Raw genomic sequence first — 14,914 nt, 5'->3', positions numbered from 1 at the left:
ATATATATATATATATATATTCAGACATACTGTTTTTCACCTACTATGTAGTATTCGGACACAGCGTGTGAGCTTATTTTTAATTCATTCTTAAAAGTAAAACATTTTCTTCGAATGCAGATCATGATTAATCTGGGAAAACAAATCTATTTTTTACCCAGCCCTGCAAGATCATAAAACAACTTTATCCACACTTCAAACTTTGCGAATCTCAGGGGAATGACAAAAAACACATTACCTCACTGGTGTTCTTGGGCTTCCCAGAAGCTTGCGAGGTGAACGGGATTTTGGCTCAAAAGTGAACTTCTCGTTGATGTTTTCGAGCACAGATGGAGCGATGTACGTAAAGCCCTGAGGAGAGACGACATCCGAGAAGAGATTAAATGAAAAAAAGGTAGACAAAATAAAAGGAAAAAAAAAGGAAAACATAGATGAGTTGTAGAGGATGTGCAATTATGACGAACCAAAAAAAGAACATGTCACGCTAAGAGCGGGAAAAAAAACGGTTAAACAGTAATAATACAGACCAGATGAGAGACATTATCCCTTTCTCGTAAGTTTGTCTACAGAAAGAACTAATTTACCACGCAAACACACACACACACACACACACACACTGGGTTTACATGTTTTATGGGGACATTCCATAGGCGTAATGGTTTTTATACTGTACAAACCGTACTTTCTATGGCCCTACACCTAAACCTAGCCCTCACAGGAGATTGTGCACACTTTTACTTCATCAAAAAAACTCTTTGTGCATGATTTATAAGCCTGTTTCCTCATGGGGACCTGAGAAATGTCCCCACAAGGTCAAAATCTACTGGTACTCCTATCCTTGTGGGGACATTTGGTCCCCACAACGTGATGAATACCAGCCACACACACACACACACACACACACACACACACACACACACACACACACACACACACACACACACACACACACACACACACACACACACACACACACACACACACACACACACACACACACACACACACACACACACACACACACACACACACACACACACACACACACACACACACACACACACACACACACACACACACGGTCGGAAATCAGAAATGAATCTCGTACACATTCTTGAGTGCTCTACACAGCATGCTGATGATAATTAAGATCAAATGGTGTATAAACAAATTCTGAGGCTTCAGTCAGGTTCTTGTTATGTTTGGGCTGTGGTGTCACGTACACTAAGGCCTTGGTGGTGAGTAATATTACTCTATTTGTTTGAAGAACATCTTTGCGTATAATAAAAATCTGTTTTGTATTTTATTTATCTACACTACCATTCAAAACACCTTTATTCAGCAAGGATGTATTAAATTGATCAAAACTGACAGTAAAGACTTTTAACATTATAACAAAACTACTGCAAATAAATGCTGTTCACAGCTAAAAATTCAGTTTTACCATCACATTTAAAAATAAAATAGTTGTAAATTAGAATATTTCACAATATTACTATTTTACTGTATTTTTGATTAAATAAATGAACTCTTTGTGAAGCCCATTTTCGCCACTGATTTTTTTTTTAAAGGTAATTGCGGCTTTTTATCTCACAATTTTGGCGTTTCTTCTCAGAATGTTTTCTCAGAATCGTGAGATAAACTTTTTTTTCTCAGTATTGCATGATATGAATTCGCAATTACGCTATTCATCAGAATTAAGTCAGAATTGCAAAACAAACTCACAATTCTAACCTTTTCCTTGCAATTCTGACTGTATAACACACAATTGGGAGTTTTTAATCAGAATTGTAAGAAATAAATTTTTTTTCCCTCAAAATTGGACTTCATAAATCACAATTGCGAGTTTATATCTTACAATTCTAAGAAAAAAAATCAGAACTGTCAATTTATATCTCACAATTCTGAGAAAAAAAAATCTGAATTGCAAGAAAAAAAGTCAGAATTGTTTTTATCTCACAATTCTAACTTTATTTCTCACAATTGTGAGCTTATATCATACAATTCTCAGAAAAAAGTCAGAGTTGTGAGTTTATATCTCGCAATTCTGACTTTATACCTTGCAATTGTGTTTATATTACGCAATTCTAAGAAAAAAGTCAGAGTTGTGTTTATATCTTACAATTCTGAGAAAAATTTGAATTGCAAAAAAAAATTGTTTTTATCTTACAATTCTAAATTTATTTCTTGCAACTGTGAGTTTATATCACACAATTCTCAGAAAAAGTCAGAACTGCGAGTTAATCTCGCAATTCTAAGAAAAAGTCACAATTGTGAGTTTATATAAAAATATATAAATTGCGAGAAAGTCATAATTGTGTTTTATCTCACTATTCTAACTTTATTTCTCACAATTGTGAGATTGTGAGTTTATCACAGAACTCTCCAAAAAACTCATAATTGTGAGTTAATATCTTGCAATTTTAAGAAAAAAAGTCATAATTGTGAGTTCATATCTCACAATTCAGAGAAAAAATATATATAAATTGCAAGAAAAAGTCATAATTGTGTTTTTATCTCACTATTCTAACTTTATTTCTCACAATTGTGAGTTTATATCACACAGTTTTCCGAAAAAGTCAGAATTATAAGATATAAACTCACAATTCTGACTTTTTTGGAGAACTGTGTGAAATAAATTCACAATTGTGAGAAATAAAGTTAGAATAGTGAGATTGTGAGTTTATATCACAGAATTCTCCAAAAAAGTCAGAATTGTGAGTTTATGTCACACAATTCGAACTTTGTAACTCACAAAAGTTTGTATCAAGCAATTGAGAAAAAAAAGTCAGAACTGCGAGATAAGTCACAATAACCTTTTTTATTCAGTGGTGGAAATGGACTTCCATGTAAAAGACTTATTTCAAAAACAAAACAAAAAAATCTTACAACCCCTGACTGGTAGTGTATACAAAGCAGTACTCTATGCTATCAGTAGCCCATAATATTGGTAATATCACACTTGTTATTAGCTAATAAACATTTAAAAAAAGTTCATCATTGCTGGATTTTGAATTAAGGTAACACAGTAGGAGTCCTTACCACAGTATAGTGTTAATGCAAAACTATACATTTAAAAAGTGTATAGATAAATTTAGCCTAAAAAAGGTGACCAGGAAAACAAACTGACCAGGAAGACTTGATCGGCGCTTTCGCTGAGTGTCGAGTCGTCCGGACTGTCCACGGGAGTCTGACTAGTGAACTTGGAGTCAAACTGGCTAACATCATCTGCTGATCGCTGCAGAAATAGAGATCTGTGAGGAGTTATTATCAGATACTACATCATGAGATCTATTAATATTAACTCTAAACACGACAAAGAGTTGATTGTACAGACAGAGAAAACACCATCTCGTACCAAAGAAGGCTTAAAGGGTGGTTCAACTTTAAAAGCCAGCAGATCATCCCAGTTCATGTGTCTGAAGAAGGAGTGGTTCTAAACAAAAAAACAGTTTTTAAAATATATAAAACTCCACTATATATGTATATGTAATCTCTTGCTTTTATGATAATGGGTTCACCACATCATAAGCCCAGTTACCTGGATATCTACAACATCTCTAGGACCTGCTCCCATCCTCGTTGATGCATTTCTTCTCAGCAGCTGGGTGCGAAACACACACACACACACACACACGCACGCACGCACACACACAACCCCGAAAGATGAGCAACAAGAAAATTCCATATTGGCGTGAAACTTGATTGACCTTAAGACTTCTACCTTTTTCAGAAAGTCTCGTGCTTCTTGGGTGAGGTAAGGTGGAAGGCTCAGTTTGCACTTTAGGATTTTTTCTATGGTTTTCTTCCGATTGTTTGCAGTGAATGGCGGCTGGAGGTGAAAGTTAAGATGTTAAAAAGCAGTCTGGGTAAACTTAGTTTGTACTCTGTGCACAAATGTATAATATACCTGAGGAAATTAAACATTAAGTATGTAGTATTTAGTCCCCTCAGTAGGAGCAACTCTGTATTAATGCCAATAGTTTTGGAATTAAATGTCAAACAAGCGCATACAAACACGCTGTTCATGTGTCTGCATCCTTTTGTAGTATATGTTTCAGGTTTATCTACATTTGTTTACAGTAGCTGTTTGAGTAAGGTTCCATCTATGTGAGTTCAAACAGTCAAAACAGCGTCTAAAGAGGTCACAAACTAGGTCAACCGAATCTCTATCTAGCAAAATCTATAGTCAATAGAAAACTTCATCAGAGATTATCAATAGTGAATTCTCACACGTATTCCTTGTCAAGACAAACTCAGTCTTCTGTGTAATTAAAGAAGAAGTTTAGTTCCAGAACAAAAAATACAGATGATATTTTTTCATCCAAGATATTCATGTCTTTCTTTCTTCAGTCTCTCTCAAATTATGTTTTATGAGGAAGACATTTTAGAATTTCTCTGCATATAGTGGACTTCTATGGTGCCCCTGAGTTTGAACTTTCAAAATGCAGTTTAAATGCAGATTCAAAAGGCTTTAAATGATCCTAGCCGAGCAAGATTGTTTATCTATTTAAACAATTGGATATTTTCTAAAAAAAAAAAAAAAAAAAGACAATTGATATACTTTTTAACCTCAAATGCTCATCTTGTCTAGCTCTTTAACAACTCTGTGTATCTGGTTCAAGACAGTTAGGCTAGGTCGAAAAACTGTCTGATAAGACTAGATAAGACCCTCCTCAGTCAGCTGGGATCATTTAGAGCTCTTTGAAGCTGCATTTAAAACGTATTTCAGAAGTTCAAACTCAGGGGCACTATAGAAGTCCACAATATGGAGAGAAATTCTGAAATGTTTTCCTCAAAAAAAAAAAAACAATTTCTTTACAACTGAAGAAAGAAAGACATGAACATTTTGGATGACAAGCGAAGGTGATTATATGATCTGTAAATTTTTGTTCTGGAAGTGAACTTCTCCTTTAACTGAAAACTAAAATTACACACACACACACACACACACACACACACACACACACACACACACACACACACACACACACACACACACACACACACACACACACACACACACACACACACACACACACACACACACACACACACACACACACACACACACACACACACACACACGGTAGTGCCATGGACACTCACAGCTCCTGTTAGCATGTCATACATCACGGCTCCCAGACTCCACCAGTCCACGGCTCGGTTATGGCCGCTTCTCGTGAGGATTTCTGGTGCCCTGAAAGAGAGAGAGGACAAGAGAAACAAAGAGAGAAAGACAGAATGAATGAGTGAAGAGAGAAAAGGCTAGCACACCAACCATTTTTTGTGCTACTGTCTTTTTTACTTTGACCTAACTGACACTGGAGGCCCCAAATAAGCCTTCAGCTGACATGATAGATGGAGGCTCTGACCACCATGAACTGCTCTGTATGAACTTTCAAGAAGCCACATCGTCAAAAAAATGATTTTTCCTGCTTTTTTAAAATGAAGTTCAAGTTGTTAAACAAGAAGAAAGCTTCCTTTCTAGCTTACACAGACCATTTATTTGAGAAAAAGATGCAAAAACAGACTACTTAGAAATTTTGTACCTCGAGTATATTAAAATAAACATCTGTATTTAGTATTCAGCAACTTGGCCAATGCTGATGAACTTCAGAGTGAACTACTCTGTTTTTACACTGGCCATTCACATCTAAAAATGACATTAGCATAAAAAAGATTGTTTAATTGTGTGAAAATGTGAGTTTGTACATACATGTACTCTATGGTTCCACAGAAGGTGTGTGTGACGGTACCGTCATGGATCGACTCCTTACAGAGTCCGAAGTCTGTCAACTTCACATGACCTGAGATGAGAATGAATGAGCACATGTAGAGGAGAACAGTCTTTATTGAACAGGCAATGATGCAAGTCTGAGGACTATTTGGGATAAAAGGACAGATGTGAGTGTGTGTGTATTTTATTACCATTGTTATTGAGCATGATGTTCTCTGGCTTCAGATCTCTGTAGATAATGCCTTTCTCATGAAGGTGACCCAAGGCTATGGAGATCTCTGCCAGGTAAAAGCTAGTAGAAGTAAATAAAATATCAAAAAATAAACAGAAATTAGAAATATTGAAATACTTTCACAATCCACTGATTTGTATATTTTTGGTAAACAAATAGTTCACCCCAAAATGAACATTTGTATTATTATTAATCACACTCATGCAAATTTTAATCCTGTATACTCTTTTTAAAATATCCATTTCTTAAATGTTGTATTTATTTCCCCATACATATTAGGGTTCAAACAAATCTCAATATATAGTGCTGCAGTCATATAGACCACTTTTAAAGGGATAGCTCTCCCAAAAATGAAAATTCTGTCATCAATTATTCACCCTCATTTCGTTCCAAACCCATAAGAGCTTTGTTCATCTTGGGAACACAAATTAAGATGTTTTTGATGAAATCCAAAAGCTTTCTGGCCCTGCATATACAGCAACACTGACAGGTTCAAGGCCCAGAAAGGTAGTAAAAATATCAATAAATAGTCTATGTGACATCAGTGGTTCAACCTTAATTTTATAAAGCTACGAGAATACTTTTTGTACGCAATGAGAACAAAATTCAATTACTTCTCTTTTGTCTCTTGACGTGTGCGTTTACGAAAGACACGGAAGAGAAGAAATTGTTGAATAAAGTCATTATTTTTGTTCTTTTTGGACACAAAAAGTATTTACGTAGCTTTATAAAATGAAGGTTGAACCACTGACGTCACATGGACATTTTAACAATGTTCTTACTACCTTTCCAGGCCTTGAATGTGTCAGTTGAATTGCTGTTTATGCAGGGTCAGAAAGCTCTCGGATTTAATCAAAAAAAGTATCTTCATTTGTGTTCTGAAGATGAATAAAGGTCTTATGGGTTTGGAACGACATGAGGATGAGTAATTAATGACAGAAATTTCATTTTTGGGTGAACTATCTTTTAAAGGTGATTTATTTCTTTTCGGAGTTTAACAGCTTAACACCATGAATTGTCATTGTATAATAAAGACCCATGTACACTCCTTAAAATGCTCATTAAAGTATTTAAAAATAATTAAATGTGCGTGTGTTCAACAGAAAAAATAACAGCATATGGGTTTGGCATTACATGAGAGTGAGAAAATAATGACAGATTTAATACGGTTTAAAAAACAACAACATTTGAACAAATCTCACATATCTGGTCCATGAAACTATCAAATCAGCATTTGGGTTGATAGTACAAACTACACTTGTTAAGCCAATGAATTTTGAAAGCCTCCCGCACAAGAGCAATGTTTACACACAACAGAGGCATTTCATCTAGATAGCAGACAGGTCATCTTGACCCCAGAACGATCTACATCCTGATAAAGCTCCACTTACCAGGCTGTGTCTTCCAAGAAGATCCCCTCCCTCTCCAGCTGCATGAACAGCTCTCCACCTGTTACAGAAACATGAACTTGATTCCAGATACATTCTCTAAACCTAAACTACCGATTAAAAACGTGGCTTTGAACCAGTCATAAGGGTCATTTTTTTCAACTGAGATTTATACATCATCCGAAAGCTGAATAAATAGGCTTTTTATTGATGTATGGTTTGTTAGGATAGGACAATATTTGATACAACCATTTAAAAATCTGTAGCCTGAGTGTGCAAAAAAATAAAAATAAAATCAAAATACTGAGAAAATTGCCAAATTAAGTTCTTAGCAATGCATATGGTTAATCAAACCTTAATTTTGATATATTTACAGTAGGAAATTTACAAAATATCTTCATGGAACATTAAATTCCTGATGATTTGTGGCATAAAAGAAAAAAAGAAAATCGTTTTGACCATACAGTGTATTTTTGGCCACTGCTACAAATATACCCAATGCTACTTAAGACTGGTTTTGTGGTCCAGGGTCACAAATGATTTTTTACCAGGATTTGCTGACTTTCAAGCTCAAGAAAGCACCAGCAGCTGTACTTACCACTAAGATACTCCAGGATGAGGTAAAGTTTGCCTCCTGTCTGAAAGGCATATATGAGGTCCACAATGAACTGATGCTTAACTTCCTCTAGGATGCTCCTTTCTGCTTTAGTGTGAGCAGTGTCCTTTGCATTGCGAACAATCATGGCCTGTTAAAACAAACAGAAGCAACAGAATACGTTAAGTGTTTTTAAGTAATTGTCAAGCACAGTCTGTACATTGTACACTTCCTGAGAACATCTTTGAGCTGGAGGGTTGTAACACCCCTAATCACAGCTGTGAACTCATCAGGCTGGTGTCATTAATGCTTTTATTGTTGTTGCAATAAACAGACGTGTGCAAATCTAATTTGGGAATGGAATCCAGAGCATTTCAATCATGCAAACCACAGAGAACAACGAAGCATCAGTCTCAAAATGATTAAACTGGATCAACGGCCTCTTCGCTTGCTGCTGTTCTGTTCTAGAGCGGTTTAAAGATAATTTAGCTGCAGTGTAAAATGAAGAATCTATTAAATGTTTATAAGAACAGAGCCACATTGTGTCAGTATGCAAATACATTTTGACATCATATCTTTCTACCATGTTGATAAATTACCAAATCTGCCACCCATCAATTGTTAGAGTTTATAACAATTTGTGTTCTAAGCATCTGAGTAAGCAATATTCCTCCTTTTGAATACTACAGTGTTATAATCTAATTGTTTTGACTACTAAATGATTTTATTAGCTGTTGTGAAAAGAAAAAAAACACACTAAAGCTATACAAACAATCAAACAATAATTATTGAAACTGTTTATAGGTAGTGATGAAACATTCCTTAGACATTATTCATAGGCCTGCAGCAAACCACACCAATGCAACCTGTTAACCAGCAGGACCAGGCATGATGGAACACCCATACTGACTTTCAAAGAAAGTTACTGGGAATTTTAGGGGCCCATACCTTTTTCAAGACCTTCATGGCAAAGATCTTCCCAGAATCTGCCCCAGTTACCTTGCGAACTTGAAAAACCTGTTTTTAAACAGAAAAGGACTCTTTTAACATACAAAAGTTGAATGTCAGATAAAAATGGCAAAACTAAAAGCATTAAAGAGATAGTTCACCTAAAAATGAAAATTACCCAATGATTTACTCACTTTCAAGCTATCCTGGGTGTATATGACTTTCTTCTTTCAGATGAATACAATCAGAATTATATTAAAAAATGTCCTGGCTCTTGGGTGTGGAGATTTTGAGTGCGTCCATCCATCATAAAAATACTCCACACGGCTCTGTAGGGTTTATAAAGGCCTTCTAAAGCGAACTGATGCATTTGTGTAAGAAAAATATCCATATTTAAAACTTTATAAGCTGCAATCTCTAGACAAATTTTGGAGGATTTCGATTTAAGCCAAGATTGGTTTTCCTTTGCTAAACAAAGGAAACTTCACTTCTTTTGCTTCTGTAAACAAAACCTGGTTCACAGAAGTTAGTAAAAGCTAGAGATCACAATTTATAAAGTTATAAATATGGATTCTTTTTGTATACAAACACATCTATTCACTTCAGGAGGCCTTTATTAACCCCTTGGAGTCATGTGGAGCACTTTTTATGATGGATGGACGCACTTTTGGACTTCTATTGGACTATTGAAAATCAACAGCCATTCACTGACATTATAAAGCTTGAAAGAACCAGAACATTTTTTTTTTAATATAACTCAGATTGTATTTGTCAAAAAGAAGAAATTCATACACAACTAGAATTGCTTGAGGGCAAGTAAATAATGGGGTAATTTTCATTTTTGAGTGAACTATCTAATGAAATTACGTACAATATTGTTCAAAAGTCCAGGGTCAGCAAGACTTAAAAAAATATATATATATATTGGATGCTATTCAACAAAGATGTATTAAATTGAGCAAAAGTGACAGAAATGACATTTATAATATTACAAAAGATTTCTATTTCAAATGAATGCTGTTCTTTTCCATTTCTTTTTTTGAAAATGTATGAAAACAACACAACTGTTTCCTAAAAATTCAGCAAAAGGCAAATATTTTAAATTAAATTTTAATCTATATTAAAATAAAAAACATTTATTTTTAACTATAATAATATATCACAATATTACTGCATTTATTGTATTTTTAATCAAATAAGTGCAGCATAAGAAGCTTCTTTAAAAAATACTCTTACCCCTAAACTTTTGAACAGTAGTGTACATTTTTTGCAGCCCATATTATGTGTTCAAACTACACCACATGCAGGGAGCAAACACTGGGTAACACTGCTGGTCTTGCTTACCTTTCCATATCCTCCTTTACCCAAAACACGAAGCAACTCGAAACATTCCGGACGAATTTGCTCTGTGCCTGGATTCACACTATTCTCTGAAATTTCGAACTTCTCACAGTCCTCCATACTGCTCCAAAACATGAAAATATCAACATTTTAGTTAAAGAGAAGATTTTTTGAGGAGCTAAATTAAATTGAGACCATCAAATTGCACTTTGACATACTCACAATTCAAAGCCACCACACTGGTCGATGTATTCATTACTCTTGGCCTGTGGATAGAAAGAAAACTATTAGTATTTATAGGTGGTTTACAGAGTATTTGAGGTGTGGACTGCAGTTTTTTTGTATCTCTGCAGCTTTTCCACCAAATGCACAGTGTGCAGATCTGACACGGCCATTAAAGCTCAATCTATACCAGTGACTGATGCGCACTGGCTCTCCTCCATCAAGTGGAGTATCAAGGTCACTGATCGCTGTTATCACATTTCAAGACCCAGTCTAACAATAGAGAGAGTGTCCAATGCAAGTTGGACATACAGAGGATTTTGTTGTGGTTTCAGAAGTAATTCAGGAGTTTAAAAATCTGACATGTGAACTTCCGTCAAACGTTTGAACACTATACCTCTAATGTCTATTTTGCTTTTATTTCTACAGTTAACTACAGCGAAAAGGTTTTATAAGTTCATACAGTAGAGGTCAAAAGTTTACATTCCCCTTTCAGAATCTGCAAAATGTTAATTATTTTACCATAATAAGAGGGATCATACAAAATGTGTGTTCTTTTTTTATTTAGTACTGACCTGAATAAGGTATTTCACATAAAAGACAATTACATATAGTCCACAAGAGAAAATAAGTCTTGAACTTATAAAAATGACACCGTTCAAAAGTTTACATACACTTGATTCTTAATACTGTGTTGCTACCTGAATGATCCACAGCTGTATGTTCTTTTTGTTGTTTGTTTAGTGATAGTTGTTTATACTGAACAATTAAACTGCCCGCTGTTCTTCAGAAAAATCTTTCAGGTCCCACAAATTGTTCGGTTTTCCAGCATTTTTGTGTATTTGAACCATTTCCAACAATGATTGATACCAATTCCAACAATACGATTTTGAGATCCATCTTTTGACTCATATACAACTATTACAGAAGGTTTAAACGCACTCTGATGCTCCAGTAGGAAACACGATACATTAAGAGGGGTGAATACTTTTTGAATTTGAAGATAAAGGGAAATGTAACTTATTTTGTCTTCTGGGAAACATGTAAATATCTTCTGTAGCTTCTGAAGGGCAGTACTTAATGAACAAATATGATAGGCAAAATAAGAAAAACGTACACATCTCTATTCTGTTCAAAAGTTTACACGCCTGGCTCTTAATGCATTGTTTTTCCTTCTGAAGCGTCAATGAGCATTTGAACCTTCTGTAATAGTTGCATATGTGACCCTGGACCACAAAACCAGTCTTAAGTAGCACGGGTATATTTGTAGCAATAGCCAACAAAACACTGTATGTGTCAAAATTATGGATTTTTCTTTTATGCCAAAAATCATTAGGATATTAAGTAAAGATTATATTCCGTGAGGATATTTTGTAAAGTTCCAACCGTAAATAAATAAAAACTGTTTTGATTAGTAATATGCATTGCTAAGAACTTCATTTGGACAACTTTAAAGGCGATTTTCTCAATATTGAGATTTTTTTGCACCATCGATTCCAGATTTTCAAATAGTTGTATCTCGGCCAAATATTGTCCTATCCTAACAAACCATACATCAATGGAAAGTTTATCTATTCAACTTTCAGATGATGTATAAATCTGACTGATTTTGTGGTCCAGGGTCACATAAAAGTCCCTCAGTTGTCCTCTGTGTGAAAAGATGGATCATACAGTCAAATCATACAATCATACTGTTGGAAAGGGTTTGAAATACACAACAATGCTGGAAATCCAAAGAATTTGTGGGACCTGAAGGATTTTTCTGAAGAACAGAAGGTAGTTTAACTGTTCAGGACAAACAAGGGACAAACAATTATCACAAAACAAAACACACAGCTGCGGATCATTCAGGTAACACCACAGTATTAAGAATCAAGTGTATGTAAACTTTTGAACAGGGTCAATTTTATAAATTCAACTATTATTTTCTCTTGTGGACCTTAACATATTTTATGTGAAATATCTTATTCAGGTCAGTACTAAATAAACAATAAAATGCATTTTGTATGATCTCTCTTATATTGGTAAAATAACTACTATATTATGCAGATTCTTAAGGGGAGATGTAAACTTTTGACCTTAACTGTATTTCTCATATTTGATATGATTCTGAAGTCTGTTTAGTCATAAAACTTTGACAACCCATTAAAACAGACATCTACACACCCCAGAAGTGATAGTAGGTATCCAAAACCCCAGTTTAAGCAGGTAGATGTGTTTCTAACTGGTCTGAGTTAGTCATTAGCTATTATGTCAAGCTAATATATTCAAAAAAATCAGCTGGAATATCCACTTTGAACAACTGATAACTAGTTTGAAGAAGGTCCACCATATTAATAACCAGCTTGAACCAGCTGTCCAGCTTAGACCAGCTAGAAACCATCTTAAAACTAGACTCTAAGATCGCATTAAAACAAATAAGTTACTTATAATAATGGTATTGATATGTTATGCCATATATATCACGGTAAGTACTTCGTAAAAGTATCCTCTCTAAAACATTTTAAACCTCAGTAACGTTACCATGGTAAATATTGAAGTACCGTAGTATTGTCAACTAATAGTTTACTACATTACAGACATAGTACTTTCATGCAGTGTTTCTAAAGCGTGTAAGGTACCGGATCGATCCTCAGGCCGGTGTTTATAGGCGATGCGGAAAAACTGAAACCGAGCCGGTTACCGGTTACATACCCCGTCTGCGAGCTCCTCGTCTGACACGTTGTCCTCCGGCGGGTCCAGGTCGATATCAAACACCCCAGCCATGGTCACAGTCTCTTTACACACTTCAATACTGGAATAACGATGAATACGGACACCTCATGGTCCCGCACGTCTCACCGACGCCATAACCGGCTCCGGTACGCAACAGAGATTAACTAACGTCACCGGTAAACGATAATCAAGGAACAGGAAACTTCACAGAACGCCAGTGCGCATGCTCCGGAATTTGTAAAACAACTGTCAACAACCGAATTAACGTTATTTATTTGTTTAAACACACGAAAGCCTTTTATTTTACTCCGGAAGGTTGTAGCTGAGGTACGTCAGTGTATGATACTAAAACACGTCATTCTACACGTATAGGAAGCTGGTTTTGCTTGTAGTAGCGCTGCATTGTCAATAGGTGTCGACAAAAGACCTCACAATGTTTTGCTTCAACGTTAGACCTTACGGATAAAGCTACTGCGTAATCAGTAATTTGCTTGTTTTCAAGCTTAATTCATTTAATAATACAATAACTGCACATTTCTTCATTAAGAGTATAAAGATTGGTTTTCAAAAAATGATTGGAGTACGTTGTACAATAAAATACGATTTCAGTCTTTCTGCTTCGAAGTTTTACATTTAATTCAGTTACTTAACGTTTATTTGTAAATGTGTGTATTTTTTTTAAGTAAATCACACACCGTTTCTTCAGTATACACTTTCTTCTACACTACCAGTCCAAAGTTTTTAAAACAGTAAGATTTTAATGTTTTTTTTAAAGTGCTCACCATGCCTGCGTTTATTTGAAACAAAGTACAGCAAAAACAGTAAAATTGTCAAATATTTGTACTATTTAAAATAACTGTTTTCTATTTGAATATATTTAAAATGTAATTTATTCCTGTGATTTCAAAGCTGAATTTTTAGCATCTTTACTCCAGTCATGTGATCCTTCAGAATCATTCTAATATTCTGATTTGCTGCTCAAAAACATTTTTTATTATTATTGAGTTGAAAACAGCAGAGTAGATTTTTTTCAGGTTCCTTTGATGAATAGAACATGTATCTGAAATAGAAATCTTTTGTAACATTATAAATGTCTTTATCATCAATTTAAAGCATCCTTGTTAATAAAAGTATTCTTTTCTACCATTTCTTTTGAATGATTTGAATGGTATAGTCACTATAGTGTTACAAAAGCTTTATATTTCAGATAAATGCTGGTCTTTGATTCTTTCTATTTATCAAAGACTCAAAAAAAAAACGTACTCAACCATTATAAATACTGATAATAATACTAAAAAATGTTCTTGAACAGAAAATCAGCATATTGGAATTATTTCTGAAGGATCATGTGACACTGAGGACTGGAGTAATGATACTGAAAATTTAGCTTTGATCACAGGAATAAATCACATTTTTAAATATATTCAAATAGAAAGCAGTTATTTTAAATAGAAAAATATTTCACAATATTACTGCTTTTGTTGTATTTTGAATCAAATAAATGCAGGCTTTGTGAGCAGAAGAGACTTCTTTAACCTTTGACTGGTAGTGTATGTATACACATATACTTACATTTCATTTTATACTATCATTAAAATATTTTGTGTTACTTGAGTATATTTGATTCAGTGTTGAATACCTGAGGCCTAGGTGTAGCCTATCAATGTTTAGATCTGGGAGGAGATCGATGTAATAGAATCGAATTCGATCGTTTAGCCACTATTGGATTAATG

General features: G+C 34.7%; 1 protein-coding gene across 1 annotated transcript; it reads right to left on the bottom strand.

Annotated features, from left to right (window-relative positions):
• Window positions 1-234: 234 nt before the first annotated feature.
• On the bottom strand, window positions 235-13,482 carry rps6kb1a (ribosomal protein S6 kinase b, polypeptide 1a). Its single transcript, XM_073829244.1, has 14 exons — window positions 13,161-13,482; window positions 10,467-10,510; window positions 10,248-10,365; window positions 8,904-8,972; window positions 7,959-8,106; window positions 7,364-7,421; window positions 5,932-6,032; window positions 5,720-5,810; window positions 5,110-5,200; window positions 3,725-3,832; window positions 3,542-3,604; window positions 3,359-3,436; window positions 3,131-3,238; window positions 235-351 (listed from the first exon to the last, which is right to left on the bottom strand). The coding sequence occupies exons 1-14, from the start codon at window positions 13,230-13,232 to the stop codon at window positions 235-237; spliced, it is 1,266 nt and encodes a 421-aa protein (XP_073685345.1). The 5' UTR covers window positions 13,233-13,482.
• Window positions 13,483-14,914: the final 1,432 nt, after the last annotated feature.

The sequence above is a fragment of the Garra rufa genome, chromosome 23, assembly GCF_049309525.1.
Source record: "Garra rufa chromosome 23, GarRuf1.0, whole genome shotgun sequence".
In the NCBI taxonomy this organism is placed as follows: Eukaryota; Metazoa; Chordata; class Actinopteri; order Cypriniformes; family Cyprinidae; genus Garra; species Garra rufa.
Note: the sequence above shows the minus strand (reverse complement) of the source record. Positions and strands in the feature narration are given on the sequence as shown.

Excerpts from the sequence above, each read along its gene's own strand:
- rps6kb1a (XM_073829244.1), bottom strand. The coding sequence starts at position 13,232 with ATGGCTGGGGTGTTTGATATCGACCTGGACCCGCCGGAGGACAACGTG. Across the intron at positions 8,107-8,903 it reads CCATGAAGGTCTTGAAAAAG|GCCATGATTGTTCGCAATGC; the intron begins GTATGGGCCCCT and ends TTGTTTTAACAG. Across the intron at positions 3,437-3,541 it reads GAGATGTTGTAGATATCCAG|AACCACTCCTTCTTCAGACA; the intron begins GTAACTGGGCTT and ends TTTTTTGTTTAG.